Source organism: Cyclopterus lumpus, chromosome 17, assembly GCF_009769545.1.
Source record: "Cyclopterus lumpus isolate fCycLum1 chromosome 17, fCycLum1.pri, whole genome shotgun sequence".
Taxonomy (NCBI): Eukaryota; Metazoa; Chordata; class Actinopteri; order Perciformes; family Cyclopteridae; genus Cyclopterus; species Cyclopterus lumpus.
This window is the reverse complement of record NC_046982.1, coordinates 7,189,125-7,212,148: the sequence shown is the minus strand read 5'-3', so window position 1 is coordinate 7,212,148 and position 23,024 is coordinate 7,189,125. Positions and strand designations below refer to the sequence as shown.

Sequence of the window (23,024 nt, the reverse complement as noted above, 5' to 3'; positions counted from 1 at the left end):
AAAAGGAGTTTGTTAACTTTTTTTGTTGCAACTATACTTTGACTTTTTTCAACATACTTTGACACCATGATTTCTTTTTGACATCCTATACTGTGTAGTTTTGATGAATGTTGTCAGACACTCACAAACAAGAACATGACGAGTGGCGAATCCCTCAATACTGGACCAATTAAAAAGAATAATCATTCCAACAATGTTAAACAAATACACAGAGGGTACTCGCACATGAGCAGCAGGGAATATTTATTGCATTATAAAACAAATGTACTGTAATTAGTCAACCCTCAATGATACAAATATATTAGAAACACTAATTCTTAAATATAGCCACATATAATTACTGCCAGGAATTTTCAACCTTGATTTTTCTGATCCCAATAGATGGATTGTGAGAAACAGTCTGCATAATTTGGTGACAAATCCCGTAAATAGGAAGGTTGAGACAAATGTTATGATCTGTCTAAGCAGGGCAGTGGGGTTGACAGCATATAGTAACATCTCAACATTTACAATGCCACTCAACTTGTAACACCTTAATCCAACAGACACCAATCTAATGAAGACGTTTACCTAAAATTACAGCAAATTGCACAAAAGAACGTATAAACGTATTAAGCTTTCATTAGCAACAATAGAAATTCCATTTTAATACCCAAAAAGAGTGACAACAGGAAGAAAAACAGCAGCTATCCACAACATGAGAAAAGGAATTTCAGTGCTTGATCGTGAAGGAGGTAAGGCTTGCATAGTTATAGTGATGCACATGCAGTTATTGTGAGATAGTTACATTTGAAATATATTAGTATAACAGCTAATTACACTTAACTTTTACACACACACAAATCTCTAGGTTAGAAAAAAAACACTAGTGTGCACAGTGTCAGGTAGACTTATGTGCAACGCCGTTATCAATACACATCGGAACAACTCATGGTTTCAAGCTTAGTGCTATATTTTAAACGTTTAATGTATTGTTGATTTTATTGATGTGGTACTGGCCACAGTTCTCGTCAGATGTGGTAACATTTTACTTGCCGTCATCTTTGCAGCAGACTATGCAGACATGGTCCATTTGGATACTTTGTACAAGTACAATCGGTGTCAGAGTTAAATAACCGATGCATCTTCATGCCCTCCGTTGGGCCTTGTGAGGTCTGTGCACTGAAGCTGACGAGTAAAAGGTTTCCGCACCGACAACACACTCATTTATATATATATTCTAGTTTTTCCAACACATGCCTATAGCATACACAAGTGGTCGAGCACCACAATTAACGAACGTAAGAGTTTTTGTGCTTCACGGTTCACACACACACACACATCTACGAAAAAGAATATATGCCACTGGTGTTCACTCAGTGTTCTGCCTTTTGACTGCTTTGAGACATTTTTCAAGCACATTTCCTCGACCCTATCTGCTGTTCTGTATCAGCTCTGTGACATCGTTACAAACCAGAGCAGATAACGTCCAAAAAGGTAGCAAAAGTAGATATCCACGTATTTCTACTTATTAGTAGATGTCAGGCAGCTGAGTGAAGCTCCTCTCCCAGTAGCCGTTCAAGTAGAGCCAATCCTGAGCTTTGTTGTGAGGGTTTTGTCCTTGCTGAAACCACCTGCAGAGTTTTAACGACGAGAAGTTCTATTTAATAAGAGTACAGCGGTGAGGACAAGAGGCAGATATAGAAGAATAGAGACAAATCAAAACACGCACAAAAAGCACAACAATGTCGCTAGTCCACCTTGTTTGAATTAAATATTGAGTATCAAAGACTCGTGTTCAATAACAATGCAGTTGTGAATGTTGTCCTGAGGAGGGTGGTGTAGTGCAGCACTTCACACCAGACAAAAACAACAAGAAGGCAAAGCTTTGAACCAAACCTTGGGCCAAGGGCAGCGTTCCTTCGCAAGTATAATAACGGGGACGGCATAGTTGATGACACGACACAATAGGGACGCCGTTAGTAAAACAAATGAGCAGTGGAGCGGTGGCCGTGCATCATGTTACTCGCCAACTAACCTCGTTTTCCAGTCGTCGGGTGATTTGGTGCGATTCTTCCGGGCCATCCTCTGTTTTTCCTCGAGTCTCTTCTTCTCGGAACTCGCCAAATCTGTTAAAAAGGCATAAATAGAGCACCTGAGATGGGATTTAAGCGGGTGTGGCAAAATAGGGAATCAAATCGAGGCCAAACGCCGCACCGATATCTCCATTCTCCATGGCGCAGATGTCCGGTCTGAAGCGACTGTCAGTCGGGGGCGTGACTCCCTCCATGCTCTCGTCCTGCTCGTTCAGGTGCATGGCGAACGTGGAGAACGCGTAGAACTGCCAGAGAGACAATTACATTACGGCACAATTTCAACCGTCGACGAAAAGACAAATATGGCAACTAAATGACACAATAATCACAAGCTACCATCCCTGATATTTCGTTTCTTCTTTTTAAAAAAAATGTACAATATGTTCTCCTTCCACCACTCGTCTTTGCCTACCCTGGCTGAGTTATCTGGTCGCGGCGTTATCTTCCAGATGAGCTCACTGCCGGGGATGACCTGGACGGTCTCGGCATCAGATGGAGGCATCTCCTCTGGCTCCTCATCCACACTGCTCTGGGACCCACACACACACACACACACACACACACACGTTTAACTTGAACCAAACGGAGGCAGAACACAGGTGATTTTAAAAGCACTCAACACGTTCAATACCCGCTTGTTGTCTTTCTTTTCATCCGAACTCTTTTTGTCACTCTTTTTGTGGGCATCAAAGGTAACGTGATCTACTGTATATAGAGATTCTGTCCATTTGCCGTATATTGCACAGAGCTTCTTTTTGCTGAAAAAAAAACAAAACAGGAGAGAAAACAACGGTTAATAATATACAGCTGTGGCTGCCTTTGATATTGGATACAATCATTAAAACTCCTGACATACACTGGTCACATCACATGAGATACATGTAGTCATTTATGACACATTTGCATTGCTTTCGGGCAACAAACACAAGATGATTAAAGACAATCATTGGCAATTAAATGAAGACGACACCTTTTATCTAGGATGTATCCCTCCACTTTGTGTAGCTCCTTCCCAAAGAGGCCACAGGGCTTGAACATCATGCTGCATCTCTCTCCGGTCCTGCCACAGAATGACAAGACTGGTTACCGATTCTCTTTCACCATCATTCTTCTGCGAACGGAGGCTTTCAAACATTAATTATCCTGCTCTAATGGCAACTGTCCCAGTTCTGCTCCCATGATCAATACGCTGAATAGGAAAGTAGATCAACACCCCCGCCGCAGAGTGCAGAAAGAAAGATATTCATGCTACCGAGTCTCGGTGCATGCAAATGCAACCGGGGCGAGACACAAAACAGACGCACAGAGAGAAGGAATGTCCGTTACTTGTGATTGATCACTTCCACGCTGCCATACTGCTCAATCCAGAGCTGACCAACGATGATGTTGTGGACGCAGCAGGTGGGGTTGGTCCAGGTGTAGGCTTCATTATGTCTGCAGAGGCAACCAAGTAAATGTTAAAAAAGGCCAAAGTGGCATCGGAGGAGGATGGGCCCCCCCGCCCCGCCAGGCCGTGCACTCACTTGGGCAGCTCCAGTGTGATGAGTCCTTTGGGCTCAGCTTCTATGCTCTTCCCCCAAAACTTGAGTTTCGGGTAGATGGAGCCATGGAAGACAAAGTCCTCATTGAGGCCCTCAGCATGGAAGGCACTGACTGGAGGGTGATGGCTTACTTGCTCCGACACCCACCTGAAGCCTAAATCTTCTCTGATGGAGAACAGGGACATGTTCCGTATTGACATTACGAGATAGATCTTCACTACATACAACATGTGTGGAGCGAAGGTGTGCCCATGAAACGTAATTGTGCATTTATAAAAAAAAAAAAAATAAGTATAAGGAACTGGTGAATCCCGTCTTACCTGATGAGCTCATAGGTCTCCCCCAGTAGTGGGTTGAAGGGTTTCCCAGTCCTCTCCCACTGCGATGCTACAGCAGAGACAGCAAATGCTGCAACACACTACAGGGCATTGATGTATTTTTAACCAAATTACAGGTAACCAATTCAATATTTGGCAATGATACAGCACATTATAAAAAAGGCTCTAAACTAACTCCACAGTACTATTTGACAACAAAAGCCTGTTTGATTGTGTAGCCATGTTTGTGTTGTGGCACCTTCATCCTCTCCACGGAGTCTGTTGCGGCATTGGCCTGGTGGATGAGGTAGGTGTGCTCCATGTATTCCGTTAACCGCTGAAGGAAACTCAGAGGCTCATTAAATATCACAGGCATGGCAATCTTTGACAACTCCTGAAAAAGAGGTGAGAGAAGACGCACGAAACTGTGAGGACACAGACTTCCAGCGTTACCAGTTTGTGAGCTACAGCTCTAAAAATAGATATTTAGATTTGTAGACAGGTGTAACAGTTCACAGCTCAATTCAATGTGTTGGTGATGTTGCAAGCTGACACTTGTGAAAACTGACACAATTCTAACATTCAATTGTAATATCTGCAACAATAATATTTTTGCCTGACACGCAAGCACAAACCTAATGCAGTGGTTTATAATATAAGGGGGGAAAAAGACATTAAGATCATTTTCACATTATCCTAAATCAAGAACCACATGACTGCACTCTTCAGGACGGAGCTCCCTTGGGGCTTCAAGAAATTAATAACAATGACTATATTTCTCAAGCCATAAATAAGTTAAGGACTATGAACAAATACCCAACGTTTAGTCTTCATTCTACGCGCCTCTCGTTCCTTTTCTCCCAACAGCACATCAAAACACAAACAAATAAATGGAAAATCAGTCTGAAGAGAAAAGGTCTGTTCTCACCATGCCGATGCATTTTTTCAGGATACTCCAGATGCTGACGTCATTCCTCGAGAACATGGGAGTCGGTAGAGATGTCCTGGAGGAAAGCAGCGTATTAAAGAGAGGAGGATTCAGTCGCTATGACAGAGCACCACAACAATGACGGGGATTACACTTGGGAACCAATTGGGAAGCAATGGATTGTTTATTTTGCGTCAGCTGTGCAGTTCATAGAAGAGCCCGAGGGCACGTCATCGAGTCTTCTACACACTTACAATGATTTACTTTTAGAATATGTCACAAATCTAATATCTAACAAGTATTGGGGAAACCCACATTAAAACCCATTAGTATTTTCGCTCACACCATTTAAAAGCTACATAGCTTGAACCACCATTTGGGTGCAAAGTCATCCGACACCTGGAAGCTAAGGAGCCTTCAGCTGGTCCGGCTCATGCAATACCCACGAGTGGATGTTTTTCTAGACTGGTTATAAGACGCACTCTTTAAATTGATCTTGTTGCATATGACGCTTGGCTCATAAACACTTCTCACTTTAAGATAATTCCATTTGCTCACCCAAGGATTCACTATGATGGAGCTTCCCTCTGTCCCCCTCTCAAAAGTAGCCTTTGCTGCTTGAAGAAATCTGGTCTTTGCTGTGACCGAGTTTATTTTCCTGCCTTTTTTTTTTTTTTTCCCCAGGTATGCTTGCTGGAGGCAGATGGTGTCCTTGTTTAAAACTGAGTGCTGAAGCAACTACACAAATAAAAGCCATTACGTCAGCTACACAAACAAGAGAGGTAGGGGGTACATGGCTCCATCTGTAGGATGAGCAGCGCAGTGAAGCGTGGCAGACTGTACACCAGCCTTGGCTTTCTATAAAGGATCTTTCTATAAAAGGATTTCTTTTATTGGACTTCAAAAAATAAATACAAATAAAATAGATGTCGGGGTAAGGAAAAGGTTTCTACTGTACTTGTACGTGTCTTTATGGGATAAAGCTTTTTAAAAAATAAATTTAGCTTAGTATATGGTCAGAAGTCCTACTTTTTTCATGTTTCAGTTTTTCAGAAACACAGATAAAATATATTTAAACAAACTGTGTTGTTCAGCAGAGGATACTGAAACACAAGCCAACCCTTCAGAGCGACGCCAGATTCTCTAGGAAGCGTGCACATTTTGCAGCCAGTCAATCTTCAAAAATAAATGTTTTTTGCATTAAAATAATACATTTACAGTCCTGTATAATTGTGGTCTCAAATCAAGACACACATTTTTTTTAAAACCATTTTGGAGATAATTAATGGTGGGGTAGTTATAGAAATGTTAAACAACTTGACTTAAGCCCATCTCCAGACAATCTAGGACCGCAGCAGTCTTGAATGACAAGAGTAATTCCAAATAAACAGACACCACATAAATCTTTAATGTACAACACACACGCTAACACACGCAGTCACACACGCACGCACATACACCGAGATAGCCAGCCAGCCAGCCAGCCAGCCAGCCAGCCAGCCAGCCAGCCAGCCAGCCAGCCAGCCAGCCAGCCAGCCAGCCAGTCCTCTTTCCTCCAACTCCTACACTGAGCCAGCACATGCTGAATTATTCATGGCTCACTTGTTGGAATAAAGAAGAGAGGCCAAGCCAGAATCAGCATCCACAGAAATTAAAGAGATTGTCAAATCTTTACCATCAATACAAAACTAAACTAAACACCCAAGCAAGGGCCTCGCTGGTTGTTTGCTTGGAGAGTTGCATCTGACAGGTGCAAAACAAAACTATCCTCTGTGGATTGGGTGCTCAAAGAAAAACACCTGACTACAAACACAGACAGGAGTAGAGAGCTGGTATCCCATTTCACCCACTCTGCCTTTTACTATCCTGTATCTAAATGAGGTAAAATGTCACCTACAATATTAATTTTAGTTGCTCTGCGACGTTACGTCACATACTACTGAATCCTGCAATCAGCTGGGACGATTATCTTAAAGCCTTGCCCATAATGAGCAGCAGATGGGCTGTTTGAAGAGAGCACTGGACGTGGCTGTCACCACATTTCCACTCGTTCCACTTTTACATCATTTAAGCCAGTAAACAAGCATGACATCATAACTGGAGCATGTCCCACCTGTGCTTCTTGACTCCATTGTGCTGGTTGCCATGGTTACTCTCCCCTGACATTCCGGTAGGCCCCCCGAGAGCGCTGGGATGGCGGAGGCTGCTGAGAAGGGGGGCGTCTCTCCCCTCGTCCTCTTCACAGGAGTGACTGGCCACAGACAGGAAGCCGCTCACCGAGAGCTCCGAATCCGACTCTGTGGGATGAAGACAGGGGGCAGATCCCAGGTCATGCCAAACACCGGCGCGAGCGAGCACGTACGTACATGCAGGTTCAAGTGGCCAGCTCGGAACGCTGCAGCCCGAACGGCAAACTGTCTCGCGGAAAAAGTACTTTGCGCTCGAGTTCCTCTCTGACTTCCCCCTCCCTGCCAACAGCCAAACCCCACCAGAGGATTGTGTTCCAATGAGAGGCCACACAGAGGCTTCATTTCCTCCAACATTGTTTGCTCTGTGCTTGCTGGATGCTACTCCTCCCCCGTCAGTGACATTACAGGTACTGTCACACACACAAAGGGAGGGGAGAATAGTGTGCGTGTACACTATGATGGAGGACTGTTGCCAGATATTAGTGCTTATTGCAAGTACATGTCTTAATACCTTATTTGGAATGAAAGTACAACAGCTGTACCAATAGTCTGAGGTTTTACACACATGATCATGTATACGCTGAGAAGAGTTTAGTGTCTATGGGCAGAGTGTGTCTGACTAGATAACTCATCAGGACTATCTATGAATAATGCAATAATTCCTGAGAAAGCTTGATCCATAGCAACATCTTGAAGGTGTAAATAATCACCATGAGGAGGCCTTCGGGTAAACAAATTCTACTCCATTTTGTTGATGCAAATACTGTACAAGGTATACATAAAGTGCAGTCTACACTGTCAAATTATCTTTTTTAACTACTGATGAATTGGATTATATAAAAAATAAAGCAGTAAAAGTGTCAGACCCACTAATCACCATCTCATTACCCACGAGTATAAGAGAAGAGGAGTCAGGGCAATTTCAGAGACAGACAATGAGCCAGAGATGTGTCAATGGGTATCACACACACACACACACACACACACACACACACTTTCTCAACCATGCGAATTATCCGTGAAGTGAGCACTGTGAAGCCGTTCGATACTAGAACAGCATACGCTGCTGGAGGCGTACGTTCTGACAAGTCTATAAATACAGGTTACAATTGTTAAAGTTTCCCTGTAAGCAAACAAAGTAATGGATACATGTTCCTCAAAATTAATCAGTTCGTCATCCTAGAGGACTGACGAACTGATTCAATATCTTCCTCAAAACAAAACTGGCAAAGCAGATATTTGAATGTTTAAAATTGGGCATCGTTTACATCCGTTTGCAAGATTATACTGTTCTTCTTCCGTGCCCCACTTCTTTGCACTTTACTGCCAAACAGCAGAACGCTGTGAAAAGCAACAGCATGAATGTGTATAGCGTCGGCTGGCCGTTCGTGCACAAGTCAAACAACACAGGACCCACTTGTAAAAGCACTGCTCCATAGCGCCTCTAGAGGAGAAACCCTTAAAGGGAGCGGGGGCCTCAGAGTTGGGCGTTTCTTCTTGTGAACCAGACTGAAGGACTATTTCACTGCACCTATGTCATGACACGTGGATCGCTACTATTGCTAAGGAACTGCAGTGCCAAGCATTTGCCCTGTTCCGAACGGATATATCCTGCACTAGTTTAGTGGAATTTATGACCAGTCCAAGACGATTTTATTGTGAACAAAATAACCCCAATAATATATGAACTCCTTGATTACTTAACGGCTGCTGACCTGACACGGCGTCATAGAAGTCATCTTCAGTGAGGGTGCTGAGAGTAGACGACCTTCGGCTCTTGCACAGGGAGTGCTTGAGATCGTGGTGCTCAGTGGCCAACGTCTGCAGGGCCTCCGTCAGAGCTTTGTTCTTCTCCACCTCCTGCTCGCACTTCAGGCTCCACACCTGCAAACACAGGAACCCCCCCAGACAGACAGACATACACACACCAGAGAAAAAGGTGAAGCAAATCTATATATTTAGAAAGTATGTAGACAATTGTGATTGACTGGTGGTTTGATTGATATGGAGGCGCTTCTATAGCCATCACAGTGCGTGCGTGTGCGTGTGTTGTGGTTCTGATGGCAAGTCATTGTTCTAACCTCGTCCACATATTTAGTTTCCTCCAGTCGGAACCAAACACCCCAATCTCTGAGAGCCCTGAGGCCCTGGATTGAGTGTCCCTTCAGGGCAACCTGAGCCAGGCCACTGTGGGACAGACCAGATCAGTGTTTCCTATTGTCTGACACGCCTGTCGTTCGTCCCGTACTAACAAAACAGAAGACGGGCAACTGAACAAAAATCCACAGATGCTACCAAAGATTAAGTAGAATAAGATAATGGGGATCACAACAAAACTACAAGTGCATTTCCAAACGCGTCTGCTCATTATGATAATAAGCAGACAACAAGCATTCACGAAGCAAAAAAATTGCACTGAAAATAACATCACTGCTCGTAAAAATAGAGCGCAGCTTCCCTGGACTAAAATAAGTGTCTCCATGGGGAAGACGGCAGCGAGGAACGGGAACTCGTAAATCACACTGTACATCTGAGACTGTGAAGCAGGGCCAATGTTTTCTATTGGAGACGAAACGTTCATCCTCATCTCTCGGTGATTATAGTCCACCTTGAGCACATCAAGCTGATGTGCTCAAGGTGGACTATAAGTCACGCCTTTAATACCAAGTGTATTCCCTTTCAGATATGTGGCTAAAACATCACAGGAGCAATGCTTCAATGATGGAGATTGTGTGTGACCAACAAGGTCAAAAAGTTAATATTGGCAAAATTCTACTCCAAGATGTTCATGATCTGTGACGCTCCCATTAAAGTACCTAATTAAAAAGAGACTTTTGGAAATCATAAGATATAAATAAATATATAGATAGTTGTCCCCAAGTGTCGCCCGGGAACATATATACTGCTTCAGGTCAGCCACACAGTGATAACACCGAGGGACACATTTACAAAATGTTCTGTCTGTCTCTTAAACATGCATTCATGCTCCATATCACCCCATGTCTACAAGTACAAACAATTGATGTAACCAAAAACTCACAATCACAGTAAAGTTATCCATACGCACTTTATATAGACCTGTATCCTCGTATGCATTAAGATTGCTGGAATTGTTACAGAAGCTCTGATATTAAGTCTTTCAACCATGGTTCAACAGCTGCCTGCCACCCAGTCAAGGACACACTTTCCTGGCTGCTGTCATCACACCAGCCATGCTGTACATGTTCAGCCCCTGTAGGCCATGCTCTGTGTGGGAATAGAACGACAGCTCAGTGTAGCCGTTCAGCTTCTGTTCTGTGATGTTCAATTGTTATTTGAGAAAACCCCCCCCAACTGTAACACCAGTCCATTCATATAGATATAGAAAAGTCAGAGACAGATTTATTGGCCCGTTAATGCTTCCAACCAACAACAGAACAGTGACATTTGATACGGGAAATGGATCTCATTAGCTACCGAGTGCCAATAAAAAGAAGCCTCAAATTAATTCATGCCTCTTTTGTGTGTATGGTGTAGAGTAAACGAGCTCCATGTTCAGGCGCCTGGATTAACACTCCTTTACCCAGCCACTTGGCTTGAGAGCCCATCCAGGAACAGAACACTTTGTTGTGTAACGAGCCCAGCCAGCTCTTTCGCTCTCACAGCATCCTCTCGCCTGAGCACAAACGGCGCTATTTTAAGCCCTGCTGAGGCTGTGTGCAGGAGCTGGAGCCTGGGAGGGAAGCTTCTCCTTGGTCAACACCCCAAAGGGTAGAGATTTTACTTTGTTCTAAAATGTTGCTCTCTCTGCTGAGGGGGAAAGCAAATTCCAAAAGGCAGATGCATTACAGCTCTGTGCAGTACCCTGCAATGAATGCTTCTAACTGTATTTGTAGATCAGGCTGTACATGACTATATGATGGCTGGGAGCTAAGCAATTAAAACAAAATATGTTGGAGCGTGCCAGTACCGCTGCAGCATAGGGAGGCAGTGCCAATTACGAGTTCTCTCTCTGTACATAAACTTCCTTGGCTAAAAGGTCAGAATCCCAAAAAAGATAAGGTTGAATATACACTTCCTCCTCTTATCCAGATCTCGTCTGACCCGGTGTGAACTGAAAACAAAAGGAAGTCGGTGAAGGGACCTACACGGACGTTAAGTTGCGCCCAGGGAAGTCCCTCCTGGGTGAGAGATGGCAGACAGCAGGTCAGTTACCTGTGTGGCGATGGTTTATGGAAAGGTCAAACGGTACTTTGTGCTCTCCCCAATCCCCAAGAGTTTGAAGGGAAATCAGATTTCTCACAGGCTGTAGACACAAAACGGTTATGAGTGACTGCAGAAAGAAAGAAAGAAAGAAAGAAGGATACTATGCTGCCACTCTCCTGCCTTCAGAGCAATACAAACTGTCAGACATGCTTCACGCTGGAAGCCTCAATTTGACAAGTGGACGCCTTGTGCCTGAGAAGCACCACCAAAAGGTTGAGTTTACAAAAGTCTAGCAGTCTCAGGAGCAGACTTTGTTTCTGCAGCTGAAATGGGTCGGACCACATATACATGCTCTGAACCGTGCCTCTCTCCATTTCACGTCTGCCCAGACATCAAAGTACAACAGCATGTGATTACTGTATGTTATGTACCGTGTAAGTGGCTGCAACAGAGGCATCCACGGCAGGACAATGGGAGTGGGATTAGAGTTAATGCTGCCCAATACAGACGATCTCAGCAGTGTAGAAAATATAATCCAGTTAGTACATGTAGTAGAACCAGTTTAGCCAGAGGCCAGCGTCTTAACGTCTTAACAAGCATGTTAAACACAGTTGTTTATGCATTTTCCTTTTTTTTTATATCATCAGCACTTGGCGATAACTTGGCAACACTTCTTGGGTGATGAGACTACAATAAATGTTCTCAACCTCCCGGTGATAACGGCGTTGGGTTATTCCTCGAGACGGGACAACAGCTGTTGCCAATTTACACTCAAACTATTTGGCTTGGAAATGCACACATCACTGTAAGCAGGCTACGCTTGGGCATTGCTGTGCAGTGTTATATCCAGCTGACATTCGAAAGCAGCATTTTATCGAATACGATGGAAAATTCATTCACTTATCTTCATCTTATTATCCACAGTCCTTAAATCTCCACATTATAACCTTAAATCCTGCTCTTCTAATGGATTTCACGGTGCTATTTTGACACATTGCCAAGTTCAAATTAATTGGTAATGAGAAAAAGGAAGAAATGTCATTCATGATCTCTCAGTTCTAAATGTAGGTGTTGCATTAGAGTGAAACGCAAAAGAGCAACTGCTGCGTTAAAATGGTTAAACCTACAATCTTTTTCCTTAAACGCTGGACTTTGAGTATCACCGTGTCAAACTAATTAGCAATGTAATTTAATCGCTCCCTCTCCACGCTCTTACTTTGACAGAATCCATTACGTTATGAGATGATTTCAGCAAAAAGATGCTTTGAGCAGCGCAGCACCACTTCAAACATGCTCAATTTCACACCCTGAATTCAGATAATTTAATTACTTCTGGATGTTGATGAACAACCTTCGCCCATGCCAACGCTTCAGACGCAACACACTAAAAACATTGGCTGACAGCCAGTCCATGCCAAACTTCAAACCCTTCACACTACAGTAAGTCACCGGGGACCAGCCCACCGCATACGCAGACCTGTACATAAACTCCCGTCGATAAAAAATAAATAAAACCGCCGATACACAATAAAAAAAAATACAAAAAGAACAATTGCTTGGTTTGTACCTGTGCAGACACTGGATGAGTATGCTGTCACCGTCTCCCGCTTTCTGCTGTGCTCGGATGCTCTGGCATGTGGAAGTGTGCCTGCGAGCCTGTATTTTCACTGTGTGAGGGTTAATGCAGCTGAGCCTGTGAATATGTACGCGCTTCAGTTGCTTTGCTCAATGCACAGCCTTTCCCTAGAGCGGGAGTGTGTGGATCTAAGACCAGGGTTTCTGTCTGTCTCTGTGTTTGTGTGTGTGTGTGTGTGTGTGCGTGTGTGTGTGTGTGTACACTGATCTGCAAGCTGAATGCAGACCTAAGCATAAAAGCGGATCTTGCCTTGTGTCCTTCCACACTGTTCCGTTGCTCACCAAGGGCACGGCACATTGGGACAGGAGGACAGGGACGCACGCAAACTTCAAACCTGATTGGTATGAATTAGCCAACGTCAAGAGGACGAGGGCTGGGATTTCAGTCAAGATAATCTAGTCAGCCTATAGGGGCGCCGCACGTGGGGCGAGGGTACGGGAATCGATGAGAAGAATATTCAAACATGCTTAAGCGGGCTGAAGCTAATCTAAAAACAAAACTAGCCTCCAAAACATTTAAATTGAGAGCGAGATTGCAGAGTTTCAAATTGCATACTTTTTACTTGTGCGACATACTGTAGCTGCCGTTACATACTGTTGCACGCAGTATGCAATCCATTGGGACATACGACTTCGTCATAACGTTGCACCTGGAACCCTGATCCTCTTGCTGATATCTGCTGCGCACAGGATTGTGGGTCGGAATAGCCCCCCAAAAAGAGGACATCTTGGCTTTTTTATATATATTTTTTTCTTTATATATACAGTATATATATATATATATATATTTTTTTTTTTTACATACTGCATTTGACATACTGAGACATACCAAAAAAGATTTAACGTAAATGTCAAATTTCTGCATGACAATGACAACAAAGTCCACACATTCATAACAAACATTACAATAATACAATGTTTAATAACACAATATGCCAATTTATTTTATGGTTCTCGCTGCATTTAATAAAGTGTTAGGAATGGTACGATTGTGGACAATATCATTCAAAGCCCAAAGGTGTGTTTTCTGCGGTGTTCGCTAGATAGCTCAACATGCTGATGCAGGCTTGATTAAGATAATGAAGATATTTCCTACCTCCTCCTGTTTTGACAGCAGTTCAAGGCACAGATGGAGCGCAGCGCAGGTTTCACTGGAGAGCTCACTGGTCTCTTTGGCTTTCAGTAAAAGAGGGGCAGCCAATGCTTTGGAAAAACATTAAAAATATACACATATGTTCAATGCATGTGTGTAAATTGAGCTGCAACGTTTATTTATTTTTACTTCTCATTTAGTCTCACATGTCAGAAAATAGTTAAATTATTCACAGCAAAGTCCTCAAAGCGGATCTTTATCTCACCAACAATCCACAACCCAATGATTGTCGGTTGTTGGTTGTGAAATAAATAAAACGGAGAAAACAGAACATGCTCACATTTGAGAAACAGGAAACAGTTTTGTCATGTTTCCATGCTAAATGGACAATTCAAGGGTTAGGCCACTGTGTCAACCATTTTGACTCGGGGACACTTTATAGCCAAGCAATACCCTTTTGTGACCGCCTAAAGATGTAAGAGTCAAACAATTAGTGTAGCTAAAATGTGTTACCCACATTCCTGACAGCCAGGTGGGGAACCACGGGGTTGGGGTAAGCGTTACCAAAATCGTTGGCAATACATGTTCTGTCCATTGACAACACAATTAATCTACTCATCTTCTCAGCACCGGTATAAAATGACCAAAAGGTTAAGAACAGTGAACACTGGATTAACAACAGTGACACATGACCAATTCCAGGACTCCTACCATAATTCTCTTCATTCTTCCCCATGGATAGAAATATTGACACTTCACTCGCCAATTTCTGCTGGGAAGCGCTGGCTGCCTGAAAGAGCACAGGAAGAGTGAGAGAGAGAGAGAGAGAGAGAGACACTTACACATTGAACCCGCCTTCCTCCCTAAACAGCACTTCCTTCCCACCGTCACACACCTCATTAAAAAAGGTCCAAACTTAAATCTTACCTGAAGGGCTTGTGACAGATTCGTCACGCGGCTATCACCACCTGCATGGTTGATGATCTCTTCCCGGGTACAGTGGCGTGTGCTATATGATGAATGAGCCTCGAGAGCATCCAACCATCTCTAAGTGGACAAATATCAGAAACATGTACAGTGTTGCCCAGCAGTGCAGATACACAGACATGTCAGATTGTTTTCCGGTCAGGGGTGACGCAACAGCAAAGAAGGTGAATCTTATCTCACTTTTCTCGTAGCCACCGAATCCGTCTTTGAGGAGACCTTAAAATAATGTACAGTGTCGTCAAAGCACCGGAGCACGAAGAAGCAATGATCCCATGGTTTGACCTGGAAGGACAACGTTGAATTACTTAGTCACGCTTCCTGCACTAGATGTCAAACATCACCATCTCAAGTAGGTCTGAGGGCGTCCGATGTATCGCCATGAAGGTTAATGAATTACAATGAGCCTCTATGATCTCTACCACCTACCATGCAGTAGGCTCGTGTTAGAGACTTACAGCCCTGTCTTCTGACACCAGCCAGCGCATCTGCCCTGTATAGAAACAGATGAGCATATAACCGAAGGCATTTTTACATCGACACATACAGTGTATCAAATAAAAACACATGTTTACATACACACAAGTAGTCACTTTATACACTTTCAGTTTTCACTGAAAGCTTGGGGAAGTAATACTGATGCCTCCGTCTCAAACAAGAGATATTTGGAGGAAACAGGATTCCCTTTTATTTCAGCGACTTTGGGTAACAAGGCATCGAGTGCGGAAAGATGGAGCAGCAGGAAAGAAACCTCGACCATGACAAACAGCCTACATACAGATGACTATGGGTCAGTGGTTAGCATGCCCGTCTTTCAATCAAGGGGTTGGCAGTTCAATCCCCTCCCTAGTCGATGTGTCCTTGAGCAAGACACTTAACCCTGCATTGCTCCCCGTAGCTGTGTCTACGGTGTATAATGTAAAGTGTCTTTGAGTATCTTGAAAAGCACTATATAAATTAAATGGATTATTATTATTAAGAACATGGAATACATATGAAGTCATCTCACTGTCTGGGATACCAGGAGAGCGTTCCATCCTCAATTATCACCCAGTGGGATCGCCATCCAAGAAAGCGTGAACTCTGTCACAGACAACAGATGAACTATGTATAAATATAAAATATTGGTAATATATACAGTATATGAAAAGTATATCACATATTTATTTCCGTATCTTAAACGTATGTATTAATGGTCTTTTTAAAACGTTCCAAAATAAACAAAATAATTCACAGATACCACTGAAAGACATGGACTTCAAAACAATGTACAATAAGGAATAAAGGCCCCGAAAGTAAAGGCTATAGCATCAAATGTGGAGGAGTCTGAACAAAAACATTGCCTGACATTGGGAGTAGAAAAGGACACTTCAACACCTGGGTACCTTCCAAAGAGGGCCTTCAATCTTCTGCATCCCACTGCTCACATCCTTTGTGGGGAAACCAGTAGTTATTCTCAGACTCGTGTACAGACACAGCCGGATTGACAGCGTGACTATTTACCCTGCTTTGTGGGTGGGACTTTTTGGCCGTGTCGTCACCATTCATATCTAAAATTGTTGACAAGAACACAACTTTCTTTTTTTCTCTCAAAGTGCACCAGATTAACTTGGGTGATATAATATAAACTTCTCTTGTACTCTAGCTATAAGACTTGACCTGGATTTGCAAAGATTTACTTGTGAGCATCTCTGGCTGGGACCTCTTCCTCTGCTGTGGTGGTCTAGGTTGTGAAAAGGTAGGTGGGCTAAGGTGACTAACCTGTAGTGTCAGGATCAGGGGGTTGGCACGCTGCAATATTGTGGCATTTTTGTTGTATTACAGTGAGGGTAAATGATAATATATATATATATATATATATATATATATATATTATTTTTTATTTTTTTATTTACTTAATAGCTAAGTGCCTTTCTTTTATTTCCAGCATGACTATGCAAAGCCCTGAATTGAAGCTGTGCCAGGCTGAATCAAACATCCACACCAGAGCTAGACTCTGCAGGACTGCTGGCTTCCAAGGCGTTTTCTCACTGGGCCTCAGGTGAACACATATAGTGATGTGTGAGGAGACAAAAATGCAGAAACAGTCACGTGCATTTATATTTTGGGCCAGGTAGTACAGTACTTTTTCCAAAAAGAGAAAACGCCTGAAACATCCATTCTGTGATTGAGGTGATAGACACAAAGACACTTGACATCCAGTGCAAAAAAAATGAAAAAGTGATTAAATCAAAAGAGAGCCCACACTTTGATTTGATTTTTAATCTTCAGGGAAACATCACTTCACTGAAATCTGTTCATTAGATTTAGATTTTTCCGAGCTCGATTTTAGTCTAAGGGTGGCGATAGTGGAGAGGCGAAAGGATGACCAAAATAATTAAGAATCATCCTCTGTGGATTATGACACGAATACCAAACTTCAAAGCAATTTGGTGCCGAGTTGATGCTTTAGTTCAATGGACTGACAGAATGAAGCCGACTCATAATTCACGCACTCTTAGATTGTAAAATGTGCGAATGTACCTCGATTCATGTACACACATATTTAAAGGGGTGATGATAAACGACTTATCTGCGCTTACCTTGTCTTGATAGGCTGCGAGGATCGGTCTCAGTTTAACACTGCGGACCAGGTCTAATGCCGTCTGGTCTGCAAAACAATCAGCCAGACAATAAACCATTATATAGTGCCCCACTGCAGTATTTATACAAACGTATTCACTAAAAACAAATTGAGAGTCTAAATTTACGATTGAAAATTACTCTGAATAATAGGGGTATGTTCAAATTTATGAGATATAATATACCATTGTTGTTTTTATTACTGGGATTGGCTCCAGACTTGAGCAACTTTATAATGCACTGCTTCTGCCCCCTGTAGGCTGCACAGTGTAGGGGCGTATTCCCCACCGAGTCCCTGCAGTGAATATCTGGAGCTTCTTTTCCACTGAGCTGAAGAACAGAAGACAATTAAACAACAGAAAACAACTTCAAGCAGAAGACACCGATATATATATATATATATATATATATATATATATATATACATATAAATAAATAAGTAAATAAATAAAGTATCCACGTAAAGCCAATGACACAATACACAAGGGAAAAGAGAAATTATAAAGCTTATTTGGTTTATTTAGAGTGTGCTTTAGTCTGCTCAAACCAGGCAGGTCAAAACTTCAAACTTCTAAGCATCAGACGCGTCAGACTCCTGGCAAATATATTGAGCGTGTTGACTAGAAACTTAACAGAAATGATTGTAATCCAGTGAAAGGCACTGCTTTAATGAGCGAATTAAGTAAGAAAGATGCCATCAAAGTGCAATATGTTCTGCAGAATCCTTAGAAAGGTCAGACGCCAACCAGTTTAGACAGAGTGGAGGTGTCCCCCTCTCTGGCTGCTTCCAGAAGATTCTCCTCCCGCCGCCTCATCGCTCTTCTCTCTGCAGCTGCACAAATCAAAACACTAATTGACAAAAAGGGGCAACTGATCTACAGTATTAAGAAGCAATCACCAATAAAAAAAATTTAAAAAAGTAAAAATAAAACCTCCCATCATTTCGTACCCTCCAGCATTGTTATGACTTCATCATCCACTGTGACATCTTTAGGGATTTGAGCGGTTCCATTGATTATGTTGGAACAGGCGTCATACCGCAGGAGCAGCAACACGATCTCCTTTAAGACAAAATAGAAATCTGACCATCAACTGTCAATCAAACGGGAAATACGAGTTTGTGAAAAGGATTCCAGCTGAAATGAGCTTGGCAGACAACAAGCTTTAATGCAGACAGCCACTCTCATTCATTATAATAGGCCCAGATGAGCAGGGAATTTGCTGGTTGTTGTTTTTTTACCTTTCTTCCAGTATAGGCTGCCTTGTGTAGAGGCGTGTCACCCATGTTATTCTGGACATTTGCATCAGCACCTGCCTGCAAATAGGTTTAGCAGAGTTCACTGGCTGCACATGCGCACTGGACATACACACGTGAAGCAGCGACTGTCACCTTGAGCAACTCCTCCACAGCGTCCCTGTGTCCAAAGTAACAGGCCAGGTGGAGGGGAGTCCATCCCGAGGTGGTTTTGGACTTGGCTGCAGTGACAGAAAAAGGGACATGAAGCGAGCACACCTGCAGTCACTTGCTAGTCAATGGCGTCTCCTCCTCACTTACATCTGCAGTTCACGTCGAGAGAGCAGCTTTGGTCGACTCTCGACTCAAGGAGCTTCTGAATAGCAGCGCGACTGCCCTCTTTGGCACAAAATAAAAGCTTTTTCTCGAGTGTGTCCGCCTCCATAACCACTTGACTTCCTTTGCCCCCCCCCCTCCTCGAAAAATAATAAAGCAAATGTAAATGTCCGTCCGAGATATTGAGAGCGTGTTATTAGACGAACACGAGCAGGTGAAGCGTATCTGTTGTCTTCAGGAACAAATTAAGCTAAATGTTTGGGGACACGCTCGTGAGCCTTAGCTAGCCTGGCCATACATCAGCCATACCATAACTCGTCTCTCTTTTAGCTAGTGTGGAGGGCAAAGGGGTTTTAAAACCGACAAACACTAACTGACTATAACTTACTGGAACTAAAAGGGGACAAACACTTCAGACTGAGAGGGAAGGGGTTTTCCAAACTCCTACTTGACTCAACTATCCAGCCAGAGTCGAGGGACCAAAAACTTCACAGACGAAATTTGATAACGTCAACCAGCTGACACAAGCATGGCAGCCGTCACGTGAACAGGCAGCCGCGTGCAGGGGTGCGTGCAGGGACGTAGCTATACGGTACGTCGCCCCCCCCCACACAACCTTAAACAAGCAAGCGAGCAAACAAACACATACGTATACAAAAATAAATACAGAATTACAAGTTATTTGAGCTAAATATGGGCTTTTAAGAATCATCGTATCTTCCAGTGGCAAAATGCCAGATGGATCACAAGTGGGCTATACTTTTTATTTAAATGGATTGGTAAAAAAAAATGTATGAGTGGGTTATATATATATATATATATATATATATATATATATATATATATATATTTCCCCTCTGGTCCATTGAACATATGTTTTTTTTCTTCTATTCTGTGCCACAGAACACATTAGAAATGAAATACTCTCACACGGCATTACATATTGCATAACGCGATTCTATATGATTTGTTTCGGTCTCGTCACTGATGAAGAACCGCTCACTGGAGCCCAATTCTTCTTTTGTTCACTAGGTGGAAGTATTTGCCGCACCAGGTGAGTACAGGTTAGAGCTGTGTTTATTTCTGAAGCTTCTGTCAGAAGTGAAAAGCCCCACATTTGAACCCACAACCCTAATTGCACATACTCATGTTTTAAAGGTCGTTCATCCTGGATATTTTGGGCTCTATTCTACGTAGAACTGTAGCTGCAGACTTTTTTTTGTGCCACTGAAGGTCAGCTCTGAGTGTGTGGCTTTGAAGGCCCGTCTTACTTCAAGCAATTATGTACCCTGAGGTAGCTGCATCTGGTGGAGAGGGTGATGGGACGTCATGCTGTAATAAAAGTACAGTCAGGGTCAGCGAGGACTTCAAAAAAGAGTAAGCACCTGTGAGAATGAAAGATGCCTTTTCGAGGGGCATTGTCGACCAGGAACCGCAAACATAGGTGTGGCTAATAGAGCTGGAAAGGGATCGGCAAAATCAGAGGAACACCAATGGGATAGGACTTAAATGGTGAAGCGACTAAATCACTTTTACAAACAATGCCGCAGTGGATTGAGTTTGGATAGTAACAGCAGAAAAGGGAAAAGTACTCTGTAAATCAACCCTATGTGAGTTTATATTGTCTCACGAGGCAACCAACAGAGCTCGAAACAGGCCAACACAGTGGTACCTAAACTGCAGATGCATCTGTCTGAACACCGGGAATTAAGGGTAACAGGTCTATAAATCATGATAATGCCAAACAAAGAGAAGCTGCTCCGATGAAGAAGAAGCGAAACAAACAACAACAAACTCACAAAAATATATACGTTTGCAAATGCAATGTAGTTCATTCAATGTTTGACTCATTATTTGTAGCGTGTTTTCACAATTTTCTCAACAAGGCCCCACAGTCATTAGTAAAAATATAGAGTTGATGGTTTTGCTAAAAGCAATCATTGACGAAAACAGCAATGTTTGGCCTTGGCGGTTCAATGAATATTGTGTTTTTACAATATTATAAGTCTATTAGTCTTGGCTATTAGGGAGGAAATGTGCTCAATCTTAGCTTTCTCGCGTATTTACACAGACAAGGTCAGATGGACCGCATAATGCTCAGGGGAAGAAAAAGGACTTTGGAGCTTACTTTAATTTTAAGTGAACAAATCTGGTTGTTGGTCTTATTAGTGCCAGGCTCTTTGTACATCTATAATGGCTGTTGATTGAAAGGAGTACCTGCTTGTATCAATGGATTAATGCATTAAGGGTTAAAGGTAGTCGAGTCGCACTCCAGGGATGTTTGTTTTGTCTTCTGCACACACATAAGCACACTGCCTGTGTCAGGAGAGGTCAAGAAGAAGCCACAGATGTACACAACGACCTCCCACTCAGCTTAAGGAGATAAACAAAGAATGGTAACAAAAAGAAAAGAAAACTAAGCTAATATATAATACACGATGATGTCGAGAAAAGGGTAGTAACATATATATTTATATATGAAAACACATATCTGATGAATATGTCACATTCTGAAAGATTTCCTGAAAAGTGAAACAGAGGCTTTGTTGTCAATGTTACAAATGCTTTTTTTATTTTTGCAGCAAAACAATATTAACATACATCATCCTGGAATATCAAGTTAATAAACAAGAGACATGGGTGGGACTTTGTAGTGTGTTCTTTTTTCAGTTTAATTTGTCATCTACTAAAAAAAACAACTGCTTCCTCATGGTCCAACTTCAATAAAACCTTCTCAGTGGCAGTTTTCTGTCTTTGTTCTTCAGAACAGTATAGACTCTACATTTATCTATTAACACATATTAGTCAGCCCATATTATTGGCTATATATATTTAATCATAAGGGTTGGAAAGTTACGGAATTACGTCTGCAGACACTAATCAAAGCATATACATCAAATCAGGTCTGGCGAGGCAAAGAAGCGCACTGGGCTACTTCTCGCTAATTAGCATGGCAATTATTGTAAGCTGTCACAGTTCTTAAGCAACGGGGTGGACTGTGTGCGCTCCAGAGCGTAATCCCTCACAAATTACAAGATAATGGAGGCAAAGAGAGGCCACTGCTTCAAAGGGAACCAGGAGATAGAATCCCCAGCGGGGACATTTTAGGGACAGGCAGCGAGTGAAGGAAAAGGTAGTGGAAGGAAGCACAGCAATGATTTCCTTCATGTAGAGTCTGAATAGGAGAGGCTTATTTAACCCTAACCCTGGCTTCAAAAGAGTCAGGCCTGATAAGTCTGTTCTTCTTTTGACACGTTTGGCTGTTTTTTCTTCTTCTTTTCTTCCTCGGCCTATAGTTGTAAAACGTATGTTGAAGCTAATGGCTAATAAATCTCTTCTGGTTCTCTCTGCCTTGATGTTGTACGCCACCAGCTTAGCGGATGGTTCGCCCACGAACCACAGATCAATAGTCCTTCTATCTCCTTGAGTCAGACATGCGGAGTGCAAAACACACCATTCAAAGCTTTCTCGAAGAATCACCAGCTCTAGAGCTTTTTATCTTTTTTGTTGTGTGTCGTAGGAGTTCTTCTTATAGCTGAAATCTATGCAAGTGCAAGTAAAGATGGTTGCAGAGAAGGCCGACCGCACTTTGCAGGACAACAGCCTGCTACATGTCTGACACACAGGATGTAAACTGTGCTGGATGAACAGTTTACCATGACTCTCTCTAAACACCCTGCAACCCCACAGGTGTTTCCACTAATTAGACTCAGGTTGAAGTTGGGCGGAGCCTCGGCGTAGTTACGCGATTTCACCAACCCTCATGAACCAATGAGAATGATCGAAGGTGTGGCCTCTCGCTCTCCCCACTTTGTGCGTTGTTATTCAAGCGTTATCTGTGCTTTGTTAGGCAGCCAGTTTGGCCACGCATGCCTTTCAGTGCAC

General features: G+C 42.7%; 1 protein-coding gene across 1 annotated transcript; it reads right to left on the bottom strand.

The window, feature by feature from the left end:
• Positions 1–226: 226 nt before the first annotated feature.
• LOC117747026 (oxysterol-binding protein-related protein 1-like) lies at positions 227–19,271 on the bottom strand. The gene is made up of 27 exons (XM_034556411.1): positions 19,125–19,271; positions 18,960–19,045; positions 18,810–18,884; positions 18,519–18,630; positions 18,316–18,401; positions 17,755–17,899; positions 17,530–17,597; positions 16,333–16,377; positions 15,957–16,030; positions 15,377–15,440; positions 15,131–15,232; positions 14,891–15,010; positions 14,675–14,753; positions 13,967–14,073; positions 8,766–8,934; positions 6,975–7,158; positions 4,862–4,937; positions 4,193–4,327; positions 3,937–4,034; positions 3,599–3,781; positions 3,402–3,509; positions 3,046–3,135; positions 2,707–2,833; positions 2,488–2,604; positions 2,197–2,320; positions 2,018–2,108; positions 227–1,613 (listed from the first exon to the last, which is right to left on the bottom strand). The coding sequence occupies exons 1-27, from the start codon at positions 19,246–19,248 to the stop codon at positions 1,511–1,513; spliced, it is 2,892 nt and encodes a 963-aa protein (XP_034412302.1). The 5' UTR covers positions 19,249–19,271; the 3' UTR covers positions 227–1,510.
• Between the last annotated feature and the right edge of the window lie 3,753 nt (positions 19,272–23,024).

Coding starts and splice junctions, on each gene's coding strand:
- LOC117747026 (XM_034556411.1), bottom strand. CDS start 19,248: ATGGAGGCGGACACACTCGAGAAAAAGCTTTTATTTTGTGCCAAAGAG. Junction 7,159..8,765: donor CTTCTATGACGCCGTGTCAG/GTCAGCAGCCGT, acceptor TTCATCCCACAG/AGTCGGATTCGGAGCTCTCG. Junction 3,136..3,401: donor GTGGAAGTGATCAATCACAA/GTAACGGACATT, acceptor ATTCTGTGGCAG/GACCGGAGAGAGATGCAGCA.